Source organism: Pleurodeles waltl, chromosome 12 (assembly GCF_031143425.1).
Source record: "Pleurodeles waltl isolate 20211129_DDA chromosome 12, aPleWal1.hap1.20221129, whole genome shotgun sequence".
Classification (NCBI taxonomy): Eukaryota; Metazoa; Chordata; class Amphibia; order Caudata; family Salamandridae; genus Pleurodeles; species Pleurodeles waltl.
This window is the reverse complement of record NC_090451.1, coordinates 87,804,627-87,829,984: the sequence shown is the minus strand read 5'-3', so window position 1 is coordinate 87,829,984 and position 25,358 is coordinate 87,804,627. Positions and strand designations below refer to the sequence as shown.

Sequence of the window (25,358 nt, the reverse complement as noted above, 5' to 3'; positions counted from 1 at the left end):
GGACCAAGAAACTCCCGAGAACAGCGGCCCTGTTCACCAAAGACTGCAACTTTGTTTCCAAAGAAGCAACTTCAAGACCACAGCATTTCCCGCCAGAAGCGCGAGACTTGCAACTCTGCACCCGACGCCCCCGGCTCGACTTGTGGAGAAACAACACCTCAGGGAGGACTCCCTGGCGACTCCGAGACTGTGAGTAACCAAAGTTGCCCCCCCTGAGCCCCCACAGCGACGCCTGCAGAGGGAATCCCGAGGCTCCCCCTGACCGCGACTGCCTGAACCTAAGATCCCGACGCCTGGAAAAGACCCTGCACCCGCAGCCCCCAGGACCTGAAGGAACGGAACTCCAGTGCAGGAGTGACCCCCAGGAGGCCCTCTCCCTTGCCCAGGTGGTGGCTACCCTGAGGAGCCCCCCCCCTTGCCTGCCTGCATCGCTGAAGAGACCCCTTGGTCTCCCATTGATTCCTATTACAAACCCGACGTGTGTTTGCACACTGCACCCGGCCGCCCCAGTGCTGCTGATGGTGTACTTTCTGTGCTAACTTGTGTCCCCCCCAGTGCCCTACAAAACCCCCCTGGGTCTGCCCTCCGAAGACGCGGTACTTACCTGCTGGCAGACTGGAACCGGGGCACCCCCTTCTCCATTGAAGCCTATGCGTTTTGGGCACCACTTTGACCTCTGCACCTGACTGGCCCTGAGCTGCTGGTGTGGTAACTTTGGGGTTGCTCTGAACCCCCAACGGTGGGCTAGCATTGGACACCAATTTGAACCCCATAGGTGGTTTACTTACCTGCAAGAACTAACAATTACTTACCTCCCCTAAGAACTGTGAAAATTGCACTAATTGTCTAGTTTTAAAATAGCTATATGTGTTTTACTTGAAAAGTATATATGCTATTGTGATTATTCAAAGTTCCTAAAGTACTTACCTGCAATACCTTTCATGCAAAGTATTACATGTAGAATTTGAACCTGTGGTTCTTAAAATAAACTAAGAAAAGATATTTATCTATACAAAAACCTATTGGCCTGGAATTGTCTCTGAGTGTGTGTTCCTCATTTATTGCTTGTGTGTGTACAACAAATGCTTAACACTACTCCTTTGATAAGCCTACTGCTCGACCACACTACCACAAAATAGAGCATTAGTATTATCTCTTTTTGCCACTATCTTACCTCTAAGGGGAACCCTTGGACTCTGTGCATGCTATTCCTTACTTTGAAATAGCACATACAGAGCCAACTTCCTACAGGTGGCGTGAGCACACTCCTAAAGTGGACATCCTGATGTGAACACGAAAAAGAGTATGCCCATTCCCCCCATGAAGTGCTCATGTAGGGAGAGGGGGGGGGGGGGGGAGATGTAGTGACCCTAAGGGTAGACCATTGGCTACTACCATTCACTCCACTTAGCACCCTTAAATTGAGTATTTAGGGGATCCACTAGGGGAACAGATTAAGTCAAGCCTCCGACTACTGGGAATCGAGGAAGAAAGCAGTGGGACCGAAGAGAGCAAGTACAGAAGACCTGCACCAAAGATTGGCATAAAACCCTGCTAGGCTGCTTGCACTTCAACAATCGCTGGAACCAACTTTGCAAAGTTCTGGACAACCTCCCCAAACTCATGGAGGACTCCTCTGCACCTCAACAACCAGATCTCGCTTGGAGTAGAGGAGCTATTCAGCTGCAGGCACCTCAAGCAGCTGTCTGGTCCACTATGTTGCTGATCATCGGGTCCACAGAGGAAGCAAGCTACCAAGAAGGTCACCGAGGCTCTAGAAGCCAGCCCTGGTTCCCCAGCGAGTTTCGAGACACTGACCCCTCCAGGAGCCCAACAGCAGCAATACCCTGGTGTAAGGAGATGCCTCCTTGGCATGGTTACCTCCTAACTTTTTGCCTTTGCTGATGCGAAGTTAAGATTTGAAAGTGTGCTGGGACCCTGCTAACCAGGCCCCAGCAGCAGTGTTCTTTCCCTAAACTGTACGTTTGTCTCCACAATTGGCACAACCCTAGCAGTCAGGTAAGTCCCTTGTATCTGGTACCCCTGGTACCAAAGGCCCTGATGCCAGGGAAGGTCTCGAAGGGCTGCAGCATGACTTATGAAACCCTGGGGACCCTTCACTCAGCACATGCACACTGCCTCACAGCTTGCGTGTGCTGGTGGGGAGAAAATGACTAAGTCGACCTGGCACTCCCCTCAGAGTGCCATGCCAACCTCACACTGCCTTTGGCATAGGTAAGTCACCCCTCTAGCAGGCCTTACAGCCCTAAGGCAGGGTGCAATATACCACAGGTAAGGGCATATGTGCATGAGCACTATGCCCCTACAGTGTCTAAGTAAAACCTTAGACATTTTAAGTGCAGGGTAGCCATAAGAGTATATGGTCTGGGAGTTTGTCAAACACGAACTCCACAATTCCATAATGGCTACACTGAAATTTGGGAAGTTTGGTATCAAACTTCTCAGCACAATAAATGCACACTGATGCCAGTGTGCAATTTATTTTAACATACACCCAGAGAGCATCTTAGAGATGCCCCCTGAATACCAACCCGACTTCCAGTGTAGGTTGACCAGTTTCTGCCAGCCTGCCACACTCCAGACATGTTGCTGGCCACATGGGGAGAGTGCCTTTGTCACTCTGTGGCCAGGAACAAAGCCTGTAATGAATGGAGGTGCTTCTCACCTCTCCCTGCAGGAACTGTAACACCTGGCGGTGAGCCTCAGAGGCTCATGCCTTTTGTTACAGCGCCCCAAGGCATCCCAGCTAGTGGGGATGCCCGCCCCTCCGGCCACTGCCCCCACTTTTGGCGGCAAGGCTGGAGGAGATAATGAGAAAAACAAGGAGTCACCCACCAGTCAGGGCAGCCCCTAAGGTGTCCTGAGCCAAGGTGCCCCCTGCCTTGAGAAATCCTCCATCTTGAGTTTGGAGGATTCCCCCAATAGGATTAGGGATGTGCCCCCCTCCCCACCGGGAGGAGGCACAAAGAGGATGTAGCCACCCTCAAGGACAGTAGCCATTGGCTACTGCCCTCCCAGACCTAAACACACACCCTAAATTCAGTATTTAGGGGCTCCCCAGATCCCAGGAAATCAGATTCCTGCAACCTGAAGAAACAAGGAGTACTGCTGACCTACAAGGCTGCTGCGGAGGAGGAAGACGACAACTACTTTGGTCGCAGCCCTACCGGCCTGTCTCCAACTTCGAAAACCTGCACCAGCGATGCATCCGACAGGGACCAGCGACCTCTGAAGCATCAGAGGACTGCCATGGACTAAAGGACCAAGAAACTCCCGTGAACAGCGGCCCTGTTCAAAACCAGCTACTTCTTTGCAACAAAGAAGCAACTTTCAAAGACTGCACATTTCCCGCCAGAAGCGTAAGAATTCTCACACTGCCGCCGACAACCCTGGCTAGAGATCTAGAGAGCACCTCAGGGAGGACTCCCCGGCAACTGCGAGCCCGTGAGTAACCAGAGACAACCCCCACCCCAGCCCCCACAGCGACGCCTGCAGAGAGAATCCAGAGGCTCCCCCTGACCACGACTGCCTGTAACAAGGGACCCAACGCCTAGAACCAGCACTGCACCTGCAGCCCCCAGGACCTGAAGGAAACAAACCTCAGTGCAGGAGTGACTCCCAGGCGACCCTCTGCCTTGCCCAGGTGTGGCTGTCCCGAGAAGCCCCCCCTGTGCCTGCCTGCACCGCTAGAGTGACCCCGGGTCCCTCCACTGCACACTGCTGCCCCTGTGCTGCTGAGGGTGTGTTTTGTGTGCCTACTTGTGCCCCCCCCTCCCCTGTGCTCTACAAAACCCCCCTGGTCTGCTCCCAATGACACAGGTACTTACCTGCTGGCAGACTGGAACCGGAGCACCCCTGTTCTCCACAGGCACCTATGTGTTTTGGGCACCTCTTTGACATCTGCACCTGACTGGCCCTGAGCTGCTGGTGTGGTAACTTTGGGGTTGCCTTGAACCCCCAACGGTGGGCTGCCTATGCCCCAGAACTGCAACTTGTAAGTGTTTTACTTACCTCCTAATCTAACCTTTACTTACCTCCTCCAGGAACTGTTGATTTTTGCACTCTGTCCACTTTGAAAATAGCTTATTGCCATTTTATTTTTACAAATACTGTATATGATATTGCTTTTATTCAAAGTTCATAAAGTATCTAAGTGAAGTACCTTGCATTTAAAGTGTTTACTGCAAATCTTGAACCTGTGGTTCTTAAAATAAACTAAGAAAATATATTTTTCCAATATAAAAACCTATTGGCCTGGAGTAAGTCTGAGTGTGTGTTCCTCATTTATTGCCTGTGTGTACAACAAATGCCTAACACTACCCTCTGATAAGCCTACTGCTTGACCACACTACCACAAAATAGAGCATTAGAATAATCTAATTTTGCCACTATCTTACCTCTAAGGGGAACCCTTGGACTCTGTGCATGCTATTTCTTACTTTGAAATAGTATATACAGAGCCAACTTCTTACACCGGGGCATTGGAGCAGTTGCAGCATCCAAGGATTGTGTCCAGGAAACACCGAGGAAAACCGACCTGCACGAACAGGAATTTCAGGGAACAGTGAGACCCACTTCGAGAGCACCCTGCAGTCCTGTTTTCCCCTTTTCTGCTTAACAAAGAAAGAGTGAGTCTCTGACCGGCACGACTAGATGTCTCAAAGAACCCCTGCACCCAAGCCCAACAGCCTGAGTACGAGGGAGACGACTGTGTCAAAGGGTCCTGAGACCCTCAGAAGCTGAGCCCACTCTTGGGTTTGGCCAGACTGCTTTACCCGTCACCATCTGCAGCCTCTTTATGCAGAAACCCAGAACTGCAGGGAGCCCCCCCCCCCCACCCCAGTTTCGAGTCAACAAAGGTGTCCCTGGGAACACAAGACTTAAGATCTGACCCCCCCCCCCCCCCCCCCCCCGGTGGTCACCCAGTCAACACTTGCAGTCTCTTTTTCCCAGGACCATTTCCCATTAAAGTGAACGGGACCTCTGATGCTGTAATACACCTCTGCACCTGGATGCTCCAGTGCTTCCTGAAGTGACATGTTGGTACTGTCTCGGACCTTGCCCCATACTCACCATAACTCCCTGGTCCTGTAAGTCGTTAAGTGCCCAAAAGCAGAGTGTTTATTCCCCATAAGATAACGTTACTGCTTGAAGACACAGTTCAAGTGTATTTTATTGTGACTTAAAAATTGAAAGTTGAAAAGTACTTACCTGATTATGATGATCTTGGTGCCTAAATTAATGTCAAATGTGTGTCTCGCTTACTGGCTCTGTACGTGCAATAAATGCCTAACACTATCCTCTGATAAGCCTAACTGCACACCCACACTACCACAAAACAGATTTTTAGTGATATTGTAACCTCTTTCAGACAATAAATGTTGCCCTTGACTACCTGCATAGTGTCCCCTTACATTGGTACACTACATAGATAGCCAGCTTCCTACACAGGCCAGCTTATTGTTCTGAGTTAGTGTTAAAACAGAAATATATGTCCATTACTAATTAAAACTTTCAGCATGGTTCATACTTTCTCACCGAAAGGCTTTGGCATTTTTCATTTTTTCCCCATTGTGAATAAGTCTAGGGATCAATGATCCATCAACTGAAATTTGGGATGGTGCAGATCCTCTTTGGCTGCATTAAAGTGGCAGTAAGGATTTTTTAAGGCCAGCCTTTCAAACGGATTACCCTTTTTCAGCTTTTCATGATGCAAGGGAATAAGAAAGAATATGCTTGAAGCTTTCTCTATGTCTATTTCTAAAGCTACCTAAATAAAGAAAAAAAAAAACATAAGGAACCACAGGATATTCAAGTGTTAAGGGATTCAGTGAATTTGTAGAAACATTTGGTGTTTCTGAATACCAATAAAGAATCGATGCTGAACTGCAAAGAAGAAATTTCAATTGTGGATGACCTTAGAGGGTAAGCAACATTTTGTCAGGTAACAATGAACAATCACCTGTGGGAAGCTTAAAAAAAGTATTGATTTTGGCTTACCATAAAACATATGGTCAAGAACGTTTCAGAGTGACAGAATTCACTGCTTTTCCTAGGCATAGCTCCCAAAGAGATTACTATATGCTAGTTGACCATTAGGCTTTTTCTTTTAGTGAGCTTATGCTACCGGGACTGCATGCATCTCGCCAATGCTTTTCTAATGCTGTTGTAACAGTCACAGAACAGTAAATCTTTAATTGCCACTGTGCTTTTCATGATTAATCTGAAAAACTTCCTTTTGATTCTCCCAAGAAGATATATAAAAAAAAGGAGCCCAGAGTGATGCCTTAAGGAGAAAAGCCAGGATAGCTGAACAGTGGCTGATCAATTCCTCTTTTGAGTGGGCTAACGTTAGCTAATTTTATAGGTCCTCTCTATACAGAACTAGAATAGAAATAGAATACAGTCTTTACCACAGCTTTAAGCGGAAATGATCTCTTCCGCATTTTCAGACTTTAGAAATGATACAGACCTAGCACAACAAATTATATTTTGTAAGACGACTTGAATCAATAATCCAACAGGCTATTTTCTCAATCAGATGCTTCTCCTGAACCACAATACTGCAGCCATTTTTCACCTCTCAGCATTATTAATACACTTAAAATTGAAAGAGATAGGACGCTTGAGATGACAGGTGTTCAGTACTCGAATGGAACTACGGTTAAATTATCACTATAATAGCATGGCTGAGCCACTGCAGTATTAAACAACTGATGCTTAACAACTTGCTATTATGCATCAAATGTTAACAGATAAGTTGTGCGTGGGCAAAGAGATATTTTGGTGCTATTTGCTAACATACTAATGTGAGATTAAAATTGGTTTTAGAATAAACATGATTCAAACAGTATTCAGACATTAGTTCTGTAGCCAGCAGCCTTCTGCTTTGGCTACTATCCAAGGGCACTTAAGGATGCTTTCACTCGCCCTAGACATTTGGGTCTGTATGAAGAGTACAAGATGATTCTGAGGTACCAGGTGCAACTAGAGTTCAAACACCAGACACAGAAGGTAGCCATCAGGTTCTAACTGGACTAGTGGCACACCTCAGAAGAAAAATGGCTTCAACCCTATTCTTACTTGGTAGAAAAAAAAAGAAAAAAAAGAGACATGCATAGGGGGTCATCACACAAAGTCCAGATTTTCTTTAGGTTGAGGAGCTCACAAAACAGATAAAGGAACAGAGGAATATGTTCAGTTTCAAGGTGCGAAGGATGAAGCAAGGGAGGAAGGTGAAAAGAACACATATAGCAACATAGCAACTTAATAGCATTGTTCTAGAGTCTACTGTTGCAGCTAGATCTCTCAGCAGGTCATAAAACATCTCAGTAAAATATCATTTATAATGAAAAAGAAATTCCACACTGGCTATATTCTGTATTGAGGCAGTGCCTTAACTAATATTGGGGGGGGGGGGGGGGGGTTGAGAAATCAGGAAAGTACACCTACATCTTAATAGAAAAATCATTAATTGGAGGCTAGCAAGTACAGGCATGGAGTAAAATGGAAAACAAAATAAAAAAATTCAGAGCAGACATTTGTGTTAAAAAAAAAAAAATGATGAAACTGGCAGAGCCTTCTGTCTAGAAAACATGAAAGTCGCTGATGAGAAAAGATTGGCTCTCATTAAGCTGCATGGTTCTTCCCTATGTTCCAACTCAAATGGTAGATTTCCCTTCCTGGTTCCCAGTCTACTCAAAATCTCAAACATTCCACAGTCCAGGCTGTCACCTGTCAACTACAAGTAATTTTGGAGTTCTGAAAGCTCTGACTAGCCTGGTGATGGTGAATAAACCTTCTCTGATGGGGGAGTGTGTCAATGTTAGGGCTGTAGAGGTAGATTTTTCTCTGTTCTAAAACTTGTCTGAGATCACTCAAGTGGGCGGTGATAATGACTGTTATGAATACTTCATAACATAGAAGGAGGGACCTCAAAGCACTCAAATGTTTGAGCTCAATTAGTCTCCATAGTTGGTATTGAGATGTAGTGAAAATACATGCATGTGCCCAGGGCAGAGGCAGAACTTCCAAAGCCTTGTTAACAGTAACTCTTTGGCCAGCAATGGAAAAAAAAAAAAAAACATTAGTACTAATTCTGGTAGAGTTCTTTAATTTTATTATTTTACTGCTTTCTGCATTAGAACATTATGGGCCATATGCACTAAAGCATTTTCTCAGACACAGAATGGGTAAAACCCTTTGATACATCTGGCCCTTTGACTTTTACATTCTATTTGATGTATATTATTAGGTGCAGATTGTTGTCGGCCTGAAGTTATGCGTAGGTCTTGGTCTATCATTTTCATAGACCAGTGGTTCCCAACCGATGGTCTGGGGACCACCGGGGGTCGGTGAAGCTTCCTCGGGGGGTCCGCTACAGATAAATGTGCATAAATAAAGTGGCTAAATGTGCAATTCAACATTTTAAAAAATACTGTAAATGTCAAGGAATTTGAATTGGGAGCAGTGCAGGTGCATCAAACAGAATATACTATGGACGATGTATGGCTTCAACTGAACTTAGAAAAGCTCCAACCTTCCTATTAAAATTAAAATTTGTATTTATATTTGTTTGTAAATTAAATACAAAGTGCTGTCAGTTGTGTATGGGTTTGATGAATGCTTGCTTTTGTATTATACGTGTATTGTTTTGAGGTTCAGATCATTGCTAGTGTTTAGGCCGTGGTCCCCAGCTACCAGTAATGACTGGGGGGGGGGGGGGGGGGGGGGGGGGGGGGGGGGGGGTCCCGGAGTTCCAGTTATGATAAAGTGGGGGTCCACAGAAGTCAAAAGGTTGGGAAGCACTGCCACAGACCTATCACTGGCGTTCTGTGCTTTCTGTCACTAATTTCACTCAAGCTTAAACATTCATATATCCAACTCCCCTTAATGGATGTTTGTCATTTTGGTCCTACTGAACACATTTTTGCTCTCTATTTTAAAACTGGCTGAGGAAGTTTGTGTTTTGTGTGTTCTTTTCTACTGTGTATGCACTATTTACATACTTTACACTTTGCCTTAATTTAAGCCAGGCTGCTTACTGTCATGTTACCATGGATAAAGCACAGTTTATTTAATTTAATTTGTGTAACATATAGCAAGGTGGTGGCCTTATTCCCACCTCAAATAATCCACTTTTCTACAGTTCTGTTGCTAAAAGTAGAACTGCAGCATTTTGGGATGCTGCTGATCAGGCCATCAAACCATCTAACACTGATGGTACATGCACAGTCTTTGTGGTGGTCTTCTAACTTGTAAAGCTTCTTCCTCTCTCCAAAGCCCACTACTACCAAGGTCTCAACTTCCTTTTTCATGCAGCTCATCTTCTCTTCTGTATGCCTGACAAATGGGGAGGATCCAGAGCAAAGGAGATAAAAGACTTCAGTTAGACATCTGGTTGTTAGATGCAAACAGGACAATCTGTAATTCATGTAGTACTATGCAACTGCTAAGCCAGCTTAACAAGTGAGGCACTAATTGTCTTGTTTTGAAATTAACCAACCTTCCTCAATCATCTCACTGAAGTCTTGTGTCTTTCTTTGGAAAAGTTCTCAGTGAAGCAAGGTCTCCTTGAGCACTTGATCATATCACCTGATCAGAGGAGCAACACTGGCAGCCTTAAGGGCAGTAGCAGAATACCACAGTTCTGCTTTCAGCAGCATTTATTTTTTTGCTTTCCCTGTTGTGGTGAGCATGCATTTCTAGGCTGAGACACTGTGCTTCTTGACTACTGGCACTAGCACAGAGTTTGGCTTTGGATCAAGGACAGGAACTTGTTTGAGAAGTCTCTACTATTTAAAAAATAAGATGTTGATGTCTTTGTTGTTGGTAAAGTCAAACATTTTTATTATGCAAGGTCGAAAAGACCAGTTTCTAGGGGATAGTAAAATCCAAGGCACTGGGTGAGGCAGTAAGGTCTACACAATTGCTGAGCTTTCGCATGAGGCGCTTGAAAAGAAATGTTTAGCTGTGCAGCACATTTCCTAGAATATCTTGGAAAATGGTAATATTGTCCATCAAGACTCTAGCTGGAGATCCAGGGAAATATGGTATCATACATGATGGTTGTAAATTTCCCCTAATAATGAGGTAAGAGGTCTTATAAAATTAAGATTTAATACTTAATGCGATGCATTTAATACCATGTGCATTCACCAAGTGAGGTATGATTTTATGAACACACTAATATGGGACTACAATAATGTGCTTTTTGAGTTACAAGAGAAATCAATTCAAAAGTTAATTCTGTGCTTATATAGCACCTTCTTGAACTCAAGGACATGGTGGAGGTAGATTCAGTGGCCTCAATGGAGTTTAAACTCTGACTGTCGCTAGTATTCTGACAGATAAAAGGCCCCAGAGGGGCTGGTGTTACATCCAGTGAAGGTGCTTCTGCATCAATAACATTTCAACTCCTGACAGCGAACATCTCAGCGTCATACTTCAGCTAACGTCATCTCCTTGACGTAGAGTCCACAACACCAGGAATGTGGGAATTATGCTGCAACTGTTTTAGGCCCCATATTTATACTTTAGCGCTGCATTTGGGCTGCTTTTTGACGCAAAAACGGTGCAACTTACAAAATACAATTTAAATGCTGGATCTCCTCCTTTGGGATCTGACTGGGGCAGAGGGCTTATACGTAGCAGAGGCCGAACTCTTACTGCCCTTTCTGCTTTGTCCTGTGCATTCATGTCTTCTAGCTTTCTAGGCAATTCCATTCCCTCCTGATATTTAATGTTCTTTTGGACAGCTTCACACAAAACCTAGCACCGAAATGTGAACTCAGAAGTTAAACTGGGATCAGAAGTTGTTATCTGCCACAAAAAAACAACACTTCAAAAGAGTTAAGACTTGTGACTAGAAATGTAACAGGACACAAAGTGGAAAGCTTTAAAATACTTTGCAGATAGGAAAACATTGAATAAAGATGGGAAATCCAAGACTTGACGGAAAAAGCAAAAAAACTAAAATGTAGTTCCCATTCTCACAAGCCAGAAAAAAATATTGGCATAAACAGGCAAGGCAGCCCAGTGTTTTCTGTGATTGGAACCAGCTGGGTTTCTTAAAAGGAACGAGTGAAGTTTGATTGCAGCATATTAATGGAGGCAATAAAGTAATACATGTATGACCTCCTTTAACCATCATTAAACACTACTTTAAGCAGCTGTCTGGGATTTTTATACAGCAATATAGTTTTGTAATGCCCTTCATTGGCACAGGAGTGTAAATTGGGAAAAAACGTTTACAAAATAGGACACCTCTATTTACAATTTCACAGCACCATATACACAAATATTTTAGCTTTCATGAATAAAATGAAAAAAAGCATTATATAAAATGAAAAGAGGTAGGCACAAATGCAGAAAAACAAGCAGAACAACTAAAGGGGATTTGTAGCAAAGAAACCAATATCTCACCTGCACTGGGTGCTTGGCCATGAATAAGCATTGGAGGTTTTAACCGAAATACACTGCTCTTTTCTTCTGGAAACAACATGAAAAGATTTGGATTCATTGTGAGAGATTGCATAAAATGAAATATGCAAACAAAAAAAACCATAATGGCTGTGAAAAACGCTTACATTGTTTCTTTTTACCTTCCAAAGTTAGCTTCCTTTTATGAAATCGATGGGAGAAGTATGTTTCTCACTATATTAAAGTATTGGGTACATTTATTTTGATTTGTCATTCATGTTACAACATTTGTTCCTTCTGCAATCAATAACATGATTTTACTGAAACCCATACAGTATTGGCGTTATCCGACAGCCTTTTCTAGGGACATCCTTTAGAAGTACTGACTGCTTTACCAGCATAATCAACTGTACAGCTAGGTAAACAGCTATTGGGACACAACAGCATACTACGGCCGCTCGACCGGGCAGTGGTGTGCTTTAAAAACACTCATGTGGATTGTGAAAGCCAGAACAATTTTAAAAGTAGAGTCAACGTTTTAGTGTTAATACAAAATCTTATATTACAGCAGTTGCAGCCATTTTAGAGGCCGGCAACATTGTATTTAATTGTCAATTAAGCTTTGAATCACTTACAGGTGATTTCCTTAAATGTTTGTGAAAAACTAACGAAAAAAAAATTAATGAATTTAACTTAGCACCCAAAAACAAATATACATGACCAAGCCTGGGTTTAAGGTTTCGTGGTCAAGATAAAAGTTAACAGATTCTATTGCAATGCATTGTGCGGCTCTAGGGAAACTAGAATCCTTTTAAGTAACAGTAAAGAAATTCCTTTCTATGAAGGTGATGCTTAACTGTTTTTTCACATTCTAAGTTAGAAATATAAAGGGTGTAGGAAGCTGGCCCGGTGTGTGGTGAGCAACTATGATGTTATCACCTTATACCAGGTCCAGGTAACCCCTATTAGTGAAGTGTAGGCAGTGCCTAGGAAGCCAGGGCTCTCTAGAGGTAGCGGTGGATGAGCAGCCAAGACTTATCTAGCACAAAGCTTAAGCAATACCACTATAGCTACAGAGCACTTCCATACGTTCCAAAAATAAAGGTACTTTATTATAGTAACACAAATACTAGAACACTGAAAAGGCAATCTCCCAACTGGAGGTAAGTAAACACTATTATATACACATTAGCAATCAGTAAATAGCATAGAAAGCAACAGGCAACGGTAAAAGCAATGGCAAACAGTGAGGGTCACAGGGGAGGGCCAAACTATATACCGAAAAAAGTGGAATGTGAAAGGCAGTCCCCCACTCAAGGAAATGGAATTGGTAGAAGGGAGCTGGAGGAACTAGGAACCCCGGACAGGTGAGTACCAGAGTGACCCCCAGCAACCAGGAGAGCAGAGGTAAGTATCTGGTTTTCCCCAAAACCAGCAGGAGGACTTTGGGAAAGGATTGTGTAAGACCCAACCAAGACTGGAAGAACCCAAAAGTGGATTCTGACAGAAGAGGACCTGCAAAGGAAGGGGACCAAGTCCAGTTCTGGACTGAGCGTCCGGTTGTGGCAGGAGCCACTACCTACCCTTCTATGGATGTAAGACCAGGTCATCCATGGACGAAGAAGGTCGGCAGTGCAGCACAGGAGCTGAAGAGGTGTCCCAGAAATGATGCAAGTGATGACCAACATAGGCGGTTGAGATGCAGTCGGTTAGTGGTGCTGGAAAACCAACAAAAAGCCTTGGCAAATGCAAGAGGCAGAAGAAGGTTTCAAGGCTAAAGAGGACCAGCAATGTCCAGTAGACTCGACCCAAGGAGGGGAGTATGGGGTGACCCTCAGCAGCTGGGAGAATCACAAGAAGGCAGCCCCCACAAGCAACCCACTGGCAGCAGGCACAAACGTCACAGTGAGGCCCACTCAACACACCTGAAGAGGAGTCCCATGTCGCTAGAGCAGCAGGCAAGAGACTGTTTTGCAGAAAGAGGTGCCGCAGGCCAGGGCTACATGGAGAATGAAGATACCTTGGAGGTGGAACAAACAAGCCCTTGTACCTGCAAGAGTTGCGGTGCACAGGGGTACTGTCCTGCACGGAGAGGCAAGGGCTTACGGTCTCCCAAGTTGGACAGCTGGTAGAGAGAACCAAGGGGACCACTCCAGACCACCACCAGTGATGCAAGATCCATGCAGCTCCGGAGGAGAGAAGATCCACGCAGCCAGTCGCCGTTGCAGTTGGTGCCCGCGGATGCAGGGGAGTGACTCCTTCACTCCAATGGAGATTCCTTCTTATTTCTTGAGCAGGCTGAAGACTTGCTGCCCTCGCAGGATGCACAGCAGGGGAAATGTTGCAGTTGCTGGAAGGAGGCAGGAAACAATGTTGTAGAGCAGAGTAATCGCTGGAGTTGCAAATTGTTGGTTCCAGGAGGGTCCAGTTACAGTCCCAGTGGCCAGAAGCTGAAGTAAATGATGCAGAGTAGTCCTGCTGGAATCTTGCACATTGACCCAGAAGCCCTTCCAGCAGCGAGACCCTAAATAGCCCAGGAAGATGGATTGGTCACCTAGCAGGGTGACCACCTATCAGGAGGGGCAGTGATGTCACCTACCTGACCTGCCACTCAAATGCTCCCGGGGGCCTCTGCCCACTTTGGATTCAAGATGGAAGAATTAAGTGGCCACCTGGAGGAGCCCTGGGCACCACCCCTATCGTGGTGATGGACAGGTAAGTGGTCACCTCCCTTTCCTTTGTCCAGATTCACACCAGAGCTGGGACCAGAGGTCCCTGGACTGGGTCAAATGAATTCATGCAAGGAGGGCACCAAATGTGCCCTTTAAAGCATGACAGTGGCTACCACTCCCAAGCCATGTAACACCTTTTTGCAAGGGAAAGGGTGTTACCTCCAACTCCAACAGGAAATCCTTTGTTCTGCATCCTTTGCCTGAGCTGGTCAAGCAGCAGGAGGGCAGAAACCTGTCTGAGGGGTGGCAGCAGCGTGTGCTGCCCAGAAAACCACAGAAGACTGGTAGGAACAATGCTGGGGGACTTCTAAGGAGCCCCCATTGTGCACGGAATCATATAACCAATACTCACAGCAGTATTAGGGTATGGTTTCGACATGTCTGATACCAAACATGCCCAGGTTCGGAGTTACCATTATGTAGCTGAACACAGGTAGTGGTGACCTGTGTCCAGTACACGGGTGAAATGGCTTTCCCACACTTATGAATTCCAGTGTATTAAGCTGGAGTTTGTAGGGGCACCTGTGCATGCAGGGGTGCCCTCACACACAGGTACCTGCACCTTGCCCTCTGGGCTAGAAGGGCCCACCAGAGGGCTCACTTACAGTGACTTGGTGCAGTGGCCTGGTGCAGTGGCCTGTAGTGAAAGGGTGAATGCACCTTGCAATGGCAGGCCTGCAGACACATTTTGCATGGGCTCCCATGGGTGGCACAATACATGCTGCAGCGCATGGGGAACCCCTGGTGCCCCAATGCCCTGGGTACCTAAGTACAATGTACTAGGGACTTATATGGGGGCACCAGTATGCCAATTGTGAAGTGTGCACAGTCCTAAACAATCAAATGTAGAGGGAGAGCGCACAATCACTGGGGTCCTGGTTAGCAGGATCACAGTGAAAACAGTCAAAACACACTGACAGCAGGCACAAAGCGGGATAACCATGCCAAAGAGAGGGTAGTTTCCTACAAAGGGGACTTAAATAGAGCAGTTTTTAAGCTTCATTAATATTTAATTGACCTTAACAAAATATCAATATAAGTTGTGAAAATATACTTTATATTCCAAAAAGAAAAAGAAAAATAAACAAAAAAAAAAATCCACACAATACTAATAGTATTCCACCTTCACTCTCAGAAACCTTCCGTCTCCACATTGATTTGGACTTTATTGGGGACCATGGCCATTATTTTGTTGGCTTTAAGCTTAAATCTATATAAATTTCACATATACCACATGAATATATAATATCACACACATTTTAGAGGCAAAACAGCACTGTAAAGTTGATATTAAAACATCAGCTTGAACGAAAAGCAGACTTTAGCAAAGCCAATACGTCAGGTCCTGAAAGGCAGGATTTTTTTTCCCCCAAAACGTATGGAAGGGGTATTGAGAACTCAAAGTAAAAATGATAAATACTGCCATCTCGGGGTGGCATACATACAGTAAACAGTTAAAGAAAAGGACCTTTCGCACAAAATAATACACATAAAACATGTGAGTGCGCATGGGCAGCGAGCCCTTTGTTAGATTGTTTTCCTGCAGGAGGGTGAAGTAAGGAGTGAAGAATTGTATATGTACAAACACGCACACTATATGGCATGCAGTGCTGCAGATTCACATGCTATGAATTAGTCCGCCATCTAGTGTTGGGCCCGGAGTGTTACAAGTTGTTTTTCTTCTAAGAAGTCTTTTTCAAGTCACGGGATCGAGTGACTCCTCCTCTCGGTCATACTGCGCAAGGGCATCGACTCCTTTGTTAGACTGTTTTCCAGCAGAATGGTGTAGGAAGGAGTGATCGAGTTAAAGAATGTAAATGTACAACTAAATGTAGTAAGTAAATAAGATGTCCAGGCAAATGTAAATATATATACATATGTACAAATAAGAACTGGCACGACTACAGGCTTCTGGGGAGGAGGGAGGGTGCGTGTGAGTCTGCAGCACTACATGCCACGAACAGATGTACACTGGGTAAGTGACATTTTCTGTTCGAAGGCATGTATAGCTGCAGATACAGATGCTATGCAGAGACTAAAAAGCAGACCTTCTCCCAAACCAGCAGTGGCTAGCCTGAAGGAGTTGAAGTAGTTTGAAATAATGTTTTAAGTACTGCTTGACCAACATTGGCCTGTTCCTTTGAAAATACATCCACACAGTAATGCTTTGTGAATGTATGTGGAGTGGACCATGTGGCAGCCTTACATATGTCTGCCATTGGTATGTTCCCTAAAAATGCAATGGAAGCACCTTTTTTCCTAGTGGAATGTGCTTTAGGAGTTATTAAAAGTTGTCTTTTTGCTTTAATGTAACATTTTTGAATACATGTTACAATCCACCTAGCTAATCCTTGCTTAGAGATAGTAGATCCTTTATGTGGCTGTTGAAAAGCTACAAAAAGCGGTTTAGTTTTCCTAAACTCTTGTTCTATCTACATAGTACATTAGAGCTCTTAAGGTCAAGAGTATGAAGAGCTCTTTCAGCAGCTGAGTCTGGCTGTGGGAAGAAGACTGGCAATTCCACTGATTGGTTAATGTGAAAAAGAGAAACTACTTTTGGCAAAAGTTTTGGATTTATCCTAAGTACTATTTTATGTTTGTGTGCTTGGAAAAATGGTTCCTCCACAATGAATGCTTGTATTTCACCAACTCTTCTTAATGAAGTAATTGCTACAAAAAAAAGCAACTTTACAAGTGAGAAATTGAATATTACACAAATGCATGGGCTTGAATGGTGGTCCCATGAATCTTGTGAGTACAATATTGAGATTCCATGCAGGAACTGTTGGGGTTCTTGGTGGAATAATACTCTTAAGTCCTTCCATAAAAGCTGATATAGCAGTAAGGTGAATTTTAATAGAAGAAAAAGCAAAATGTGTTTTTTTTTGTAAATGAAGCAGGTAGCATACAATATCTTCCATTGATGCTTTAAGTGGGTTTATATTTTGGGGCTGACAGTATTAAACAAAATGTTTCTATTTGTTAACATAGCATTGTCTAGTCGTAGGTTTGCATGCTTCTTTTACAACTTCCATACAGACTAATGGGAGGTGTAAATATTCAAATTCTAGGACTTCAGGTGCCAAATCGCTAAATTGAGAACACTGGGATTGGGATGCCTGATTTGACCCTTGTTCTGTGTTAACAGATTTGGTCTGTTTGGAAGTTTGCAATGTGGTACTACTGACCGATCTAGAAGTGTTGTGTACCAGTGTTGTTGTGCCCAGGTGGGAGCTATGAGTATCATGGTGAGAGAGATGCGACGCAGTTTGTTGACCAGAAATGGAATTAAATGGGAGAGGGGGAAAAGCGTAGGCAAATTTCCCTGACCAACTGATCCATAGAGGATTGCCCTTGGACAGAGGGTATGGGTGTCTGGATGCGAAGTTTTGGCATTGTGCATTTTCGCTTGTTGCGAAAAGGTCTATGTCTGGTGTTCCACACAATTGAAAGTACTGTTGAATTACCTGTGAGTGAATTTCACATTTGGGTATTTTTTGCTGCGTCCTGCTTAGTCAGTCTGCCAGCTAGTTGTGTATCTCTGGGACGTATTCTGCTAGCAGGTAAACCTGATTGTGAATTGCCCATTTCCATATTGTTTGGGCTAAGAGGGACCGTTGAGATGAATGTGTTCCTCCTTGTTTCTTCAGATAATACATTGTTGTCATATTCTCTGTTTTTATTAAGACTGTTTTGTTCTTGAGTAAAGGTTGAAAAGCTTTTAGGGCTATAAACACAGCTAACAATCCTAAATGGTTTATGTGATAAGTTAACTGTGTTAAATTCCATTCCCCTTGTATGGGTAGGTTGTTGAGGCGAGCTCCCCAACCTGTCACTGACGCATCTGTTATTGTGGTCTGAGGCACAGGGTCCTAAAATTACTACCCTTTTATTAAATTGTTGTGAATCCACCATTGTAGAGATTTGTGAGTTTGGCAGACTAACACCACTAGATCCTGCAATTGACCCTGTGCTTGAGACCATTGTTGTGAGAGACACTGTTGCTGTGTTCTCATGTTTAATCTGGCATGCGGTACTATTGCTATTCATGATGCTATAATTCCCAATAGTTTCATGATAAATCTTACAGTGTAACATTGATTGGGCTGTATGTGTGAGATTTTGAAAAGCCTGTATCGTTTGTGTATTTGGGTAGGCTAAGGCTTTTTGGGTATTGTGAAAAGCACCTAGGTATGGTTGAACCTGTGCTGGTTGAAGATGAGATTTTTGGTAGTTGATTGAGAACCCTAATGTGTGTAGGTTATCTATTGTGTATTGAGTGCGTTGTTGGCATTGTATAATGTTGCTTGATTTTATTAGCCAATCGTCTAGATAAGGAAAGACGTGTGTGTGGTCTTCTTAGGTGAGCTGCCACTACAGCTAGAAATTGTGTGAAAGCACTTGGAGCTGCTGTTATGCCAAAGGGAAGTACTTTGAATTGGTAGTGTTTTCCTGCTATTACAAAGCTTAGGTATTTGCAGTGAGCTGGATGTATGGGACTAAGAAAGTAAGCATCTGAGATCTAAGGCAGTCATGTAATCTTGTTTTTTGTAGTAGGGGGAATTACTTCCTGCAGAGTTACCATGTGAAAATGTTCTGATAGGATAGATTTAGAGGTCTGAGATTCAGAATAGGTCTGAGTGTACCATCCTTTTTTGGTATGAGGAAATATAGTGAATATACCCCGGTTCCCTGTGGGACTTTGGGACTGTTTCTATTGCTTCCTTTAGTAATAGAGATTGCACTTGCTGTAACAAAACATTTTGTCCTGGGGATAGTCTGTGAGAGCGAGGGGGGGATGTTTGGAGGAGTAGAAATGAGTTCTAGGCAGTAACTATTGCAGATAATTGAAAGCACCCACTGATCTGTGGTGATGTTTTGCCATTGAGAGTGGAATTGTTGCAGTCTGTCTCTCACAGGAGATGTGTGGGACTATGGCATGCTGAGGAAGTCATTGCTTTGGGGGAGTGGTGACACTCTGGCTTTAAAGTGTTGACCTCTGTAAGAGCCTCTAAATGATCCTCTTTGATAGTACTGCTGGGTTTGTTTAGACTGTGAGCTAGAAGCCTCTAACTTGAGATTTAAAACCTCCCCTAAACTGCTGTTTACGAAAGGAACCCCAGTAAGGTGTGGTATATAGGGCTCCCATGGCTTTTGCAGTGTCAGAGTCTTTCCCGAGTTTCTCAATAGTTGTGTCAACCTCAGGTCCAAATATATGCTCCCCATCACAGTGCATGTTAAGCACTGCCTGGTGTATTTCCGGTTTAAATCTGGATGATCTTAACCATGCATGCCTACAAATTGTTATGCTTGTGTTTATACTTCTAGCTGCAGTATCGGCTGCCTCAAGAGCAGATCTGATTTGGTTATTGGTGATTGCTTGACCCTCCTCAACAATCTGTTGTGCCCTCTTTTGTTGCTCTTTTGGTAAATATTGCAAGAATTCTTGCATTTCATCCCAGCGTGCCCTGTCATACCTTGCTAACAGGGCTTGGGAATAGGCAATACGCCATTGGTTTGCTGCTTGTGTAGCTACCCTTTTACCAACTGCATCAAACTTTCTGCTTTACTTGTCAGGGGGAGGGGGGGGTATCCCCTGAAGATTGGTTATTAGCCCTTTTCCGTGCAGCACTGACTACAATAGAGTCTGGTGGTACCTGCTGTGTGATATAAACTGGGTCGGTTGGTGCAGGCTTGTATTTTTTTGGTCTATTCTCGGGGTTAAAACCATAGTCTTGACAGGTTCCTTAAATAGGTCATCAGCATGTCTAAGCATACCAGGCAGCATTTTTAAACACTGGTAGCATGAGTGAGATGAGGAAAATGTGTTAAAAAGAAAATCCTCCTCTAAAGGCTCAGCATGCACCTGAACTCCATGATATGCAGCTGCTCTAGAAATGACCTGAATGTATGCCGTACTATCCTCTGGTGGTGAAGGTTTGGATGGATAGAGGTCTGGGTCATTTAGCGGTATAGGGTCTGGGTCATAAGTCCCAGGGATCCACTGTATCTGTATGTGTATATGTTGGTGAGGGCAATGGTGGTGGGGTAGTAAGTGGTGGAGATAAAGAACGCTGTGGCGAAGGTGGTGGAGAAAACTGTAGAGGTGAGTCTCTTGAAACACCAGCTTTCTCTTGGTTTGTGGAGGAGGTGAAGCAATGATTTTTTCCCGTCTCCTTATAAATATGTATCCTTCTTTGTTTAGTGTCCATGATTTCAAGGATTGGCTGAATATCAGAGTCCTCAGAATGATATTGGGATGTTTCAACTCCTTTAGAGGATTGTTCAGCAATTGTCTGAGCTGTGTTTTAATTGGCTCAAAAGTCCTGTCTCCTCTGTATAAAAGGACTTTTTTTTTTTAGACCCGAAGTGGTACCTAATTTTTCAGTTCTTGAAGATACAGCCTGTGATTTCAGCTTCAAAGCCGGACGTTGAATTTTCGACTTCGAAGAGTGTGGACGTCGTCTCGGATGTGGAACTTTTAATGTATTTGCTCAACTATGGTATCGAAACAGGTGTGGGCTGTTGATGTGGCAATTTGGCCTTTTTCAGCACCAAACCCGCAGGTCGGTCAAGACAATTTTCTTTCGTGTGTAACCATGGCTTTCTTGCAGTGGTGCACCCAAGGCCTTAATAGGTCGTTTGGAACTGGGCGTAGGGGCAGGTGAACTCACATGCTGAGCCGGAGTGATCGGTTGGCTGTCTTCATCCCAGTCTGCTTCGGAGTCTGTGTCCTGAATCGAAACAGTCATCTGTGCCTGCTCTTCTTCCAAGGTGTTGGTGGACTCTGTATGCTTCGATGCCATCTCGAGTCTCCTTGCTCTCCGGCCACGCAGTGTCTTTTTTGACAGACAAGATTCACAATCTTCCTCTTGATGTTCGGGAGAGAGACAAAGATTACATACCACTTAATGATCGGTGTAAGGGAATTTCGTGTGGCATCGACGGAATTGAGTCCGATCCATCAGGGTATGGCGTGGCAGGTCTTAACAGACCCGAGTAGGGCACCAGCGCCCGGTACGGGCGTTGTCTTGTTTCCGACAGTACTATGGGCTCGATTACAGATGGAAACACGATCAAAACAATGCTACTGGTATAATAACGTTAGTATAAAGTTTACAAATCTAAAGTCTCGGAGCGAGAGGAAACACGCCCGAACCAGACAGCGGAAACAAAACAATCTAACAAAGGAGTCGATGCCCATGCGCAATATGACAGAGAGGAGGAATCACTCAATCCCGTGTTTCGGAAAAGACTTTAGAAGAAAAACAACTTGTAACACTCTGGGCCCAACACTAGATGGCGGACTAATGCATAGCATGTGTATCTGCAGCTACACATGTGTGTGTATATATATATATATATATATATATATATATATATATATATGTATGTATATATATATATATATATACACACATACACATAAACACATATATATATATACATATACACACACACAAAGAAAAGAAGATGTTCATACAATGTATACACATATTTACATAAAGAAAGTACTACAACAGCTGCTGGCTTCCGGGGAGGAGGGAGGGCACGTGTGAATCTGTAGCACTACATGCCACGAACAGTAGTATACTGGGTAAGTGACATTTTCCGTTCGATGACATGTGCAGCTGCAGATACACATGCATTGCATAGACTGAAAAGCAGTCCGTTCCTAAAGTAAGCGGTGACGTTTGTTGGCAAGATAAGAAAACAAGTTACTTACCTGTAACTACAGTTATCCAGTATTGGTATCTTTAATAAACTCACATGCTTGAATCATCCCTGAAGTGGGAGTCCCACGGTACCTGAAAAGCAATAATCACCCAAAAAAAAAAAATCCATAGGCTATAATGGTAACCTAAATCACTCTTATGGCCTATCTCAGTCCTTTTGTGAAAAGGACCCAAACCTGGCTGCTGGTGAATCAGGCACCAGCACCCTCTAGAATACTCCCCAGAGAGGCTCTTTCCCTCAGATTTTCTAGCACAAGAGTGAAGACCGTGACCTGAGAAGGAAATGCGAGCGTGTAAGGGGAGGTGGGTAGGAACGCATGTGAATTTATGAAAGATACCAATACTGGATAACTGTAGTTGCAGGTAAGTAACTTGTTTTCTTATCCAAGATTGGATCTTTCATAAATTCACATGCTTGAATCTGAATAGCAAGCAGTACTCTTAATAAAAGTCATGCCCGCCGTGGATGGTGGGTGCGAGCATAGAAATATTAATGAGCATAAAACACACACATATCTATCTATCTATCTATCTATCTATCTATCTATCTATCTAGAGAGAGAGAGAGAGAGAGAGAGAGAGAGAGAGAGAGAGAGATTGTAGGAAGTTGGCTCTGTATGCACTATTTCAAAGTAAGGAATAGTATGCACAGAGTCCAAGGGTTCCCCTTAGAGGTAAGATAGTGGCAAAAAGAGATAATACTAATGCTCTATTTTGTGGTAGTGTGGTCGAGCAGTAGGCTTATCAGAGGGTTGTGTTAAGCATTTGTTGTACACACACAGGCAATAAATGAGGAACACACACTCAGACAATTCCAGGCCAATAGGTTTTTGTATAGAAAAATCTTTTCTTAGTTTATTTTAAGAACCACAGGTTCAAGATTTACAAGTAATGCTTTAAATGAAAGGTATTGCAGGTAGGTACTTTAGGAACTTTGAATAATCACAATAGCATATATACTTTTCAAATAAATCACATATAGCTATTTTAAAACTAGACAGTGCAATTTTCACAGTTCCTAGGGGGAGTAAGAGTTTGTTAGTTCTTGCAGGTAAGTAAACCACCTATGGGGTTCAAGTTTGGGTCCAAAGTAGCCCACCGTTGAGGGTTCAGAGCAACCCCAAAGTTACCACACCAGCAGCTCAGGGCCAGTCAGGTGCAGAGGTCAAAGTGGTGCCCAAAACGCATAGGCTTCAATGGAGAAGGGGGTGCCCCGGTTCCAGTCTGCCAGCAGGTAAGTACCCGCGTCTTCCGAGGGCAGACCAGGGGGGTTTTGTAAGGCACCGGGGGGGACACAAGTCCACACAGAAAGTACACCCTCAGCAGCACGGGGGCGGCCGGGTGCAGTGTGCAAACACACGTTGGGTTTGTCGTTGAAATCAATGGGAGACCAAGGGGTCTCTTCAGCGATGCAGGCAGGCAAGGGGGGGGGGGGGGGGGGGGGCGGGGGCTCCTCGGGGTAGCCACCACCTGGGCAAGGGAGAGGGCCTCCTGGGGGTCACTCCTGCACTGGAGTTCTGATCTTTCAGGTCCTGGGGGCTCCGGGCGCAGAGTCTTTACCAGGCGTCGGGATCTGGGAAGCAGGAAGTCGCGGTCAGGGGGAGCCTCGGGATTCCCTCTGCAGGCGTTGCTGTGGGGGCTTGGGGGGGCAACTCCGGCTACTCACGGTCTCGCAGTCGCCGGGGAGTCCTCCCTGAAGTGTTGTTTCTCCACAAGTCGGAGCCGGGGGCGTCGGGTGCAGAGTAGCAAGTCTCACGCTTCCGGTGGGAAACGCAGTTGTTTTAAAGTTGCTCCTTTGAAACAAAGTTGCAGTCTTGGGTGAACAGAGCCCCTGTCCTCTGGAGTTTCTTGGTCCTTCTAGAGCAGGGCAGTCCTCTGAGGATTCAGAGGTCGCTGGTCCCTGGGGAGAGCGTCGCTGGAGCAGTGTCTTTAGAAGGGGGGGAGACAGGCCGGTAGAGCTGGGGCCAAAGCAGTTGGTGTCTCCGTCTTCTCTGCAGGGTTTTTCAGCTTAGCAGTCCTCTTCTTCTTAGGTTGCAGGAATCTGCGTTCCTAGGTTCTGGGGAGCCCTTAAATACTAAATTTAAGGGCGTGTTTAGGTCTGGGGGGTTAGTAGCCAATGGCTACTGTCCCTGAGGGTGGGTACACACTCTTTGTGCCTCCTCCCTGAGGGGAGGTGGGCACATCCCTAATCCTATTGAGGGAATCCTCCATCTGCAAGATGGAGGATTTCTAAAAGTCAGAGTCACACCAGCTCAGGACACCTTAGGGGCTGTCCTGACTGGCCAGTGACTCCTCCTTGTTTTTCTCATTATCTCTCCTGGACTTGTCGCCAAAAGTGGGGGCTGTGTCCAGGGGGCGGGCATCTCCACTAGCTGGAGTGCCCTGGGGCATTGTAACACGAAGCCTGAGCCTTTGAGGCTCACTGCTAGGTGTTACAGTTCCTGCAGGGGGAGGTGTGAAGCACCTCCACCCAGAGCAGGCTTTTGATTCTGTCCTCAGAGACCACAAAGGCCCTCACCACATGGGGTCAGAAACTAGTCTCTCAGCAGCAGGCTGGCACAGACCAGTCAGTCCTGCACTGAACAACTGGGTAAAATACAGGGGGCATCTCTAAGATGCACTCGGTGTGCATTTTTTAATAAATCCAACACCGGCATCAGTGTGGGTTTATTATTCTGAGAAGTTTGATACTAAACTTCCCAGTATTCAGTGTAGCCATTATGGAGCTGTGGAGTTCGTTTTTGACAGACTCCCTGATCATATATTCTTATGGCTACCCTGCACTTACAATGTCTAAGGTTTTGCTTAGACACTGTAGGGGCATAGTGCTCATGCACCTATGCCCTCACCTGTGGTATAGTGCACCCTGCCTTAGGGCTGTAAGGCCTGCTAGAGGGGTGACTTACCTATGCCACAGGCAGTGTGATGGTGGCATGGCACCCTGAGGGGAGTGCCATGTCGACTTAGTCATTTTCTCCCCACCAGCACACACAAGCTGGCAAGCAGTGTGTCTGTTCTGAGTGAGGGGTCCCTAGGGTGGCATAAGACATGCTGCAGCCCTTAGAGACCTTCCCTGGCATCAGGGCCCTTGGTACCAGGGGTACCAGTTACAAGGGACTTACCTGGTTGCCAGGGTTGTGCCAATTGTGGAGACAATGGTACATTTTAGGTGAAAGAACACTGGTGCTGGGGCCTGGTTAGCAGAGTCCCAGCACACTTCAAGTCAGCATCAGTATCAGGCAAAAAGTGGGGGGTAACTGCAACAGGGAGCCATTTCTTTACACCTTGGTTTGAGGGTGTGGGTAGCTGGACGCGAAGTGTCGGCATTTTGTGTTTTCTTTTGTTGCGAATAGGTCTATTTTTGGGTGTTCCCCAGCGTAGGAAGTGATCCTGTAGGATCTGGGGATGAATTTCCCATTCGTGAGTTTGCTGGTGATCTCGACTGAGA

The 25,358-nt window shown here is 44.9% G+C and overlaps 1 protein-coding gene across 4 annotated transcripts in view; it reads right to left on the bottom strand.

Annotated features, from left to right (window-relative positions):
* The window catches only part of RANBP3 (RAN binding protein 3), a 380,969-nt gene that overhangs the window by 188,647 nt on the left and 166,964 nt on the right, over window positions 1-25,358 (bottom strand). For all 4 annotated transcript variants that reach the window (XR_011199904.1, XR_011199903.1, XM_069217335.1 and 1 more), the window contains one exon: window positions 11,446-11,511. Coding sequence is in view for 2 of the 4 variants with exons in the window: in XM_069217335.1 (XP_069073436.1) it covers window positions 11,446-11,511 (66 nt within the window). In the remaining 2 variants the exon portion in view is untranslated. The remainder of the gene's footprint in view (window positions 1-11,445; window positions 11,512-25,358) is intronic.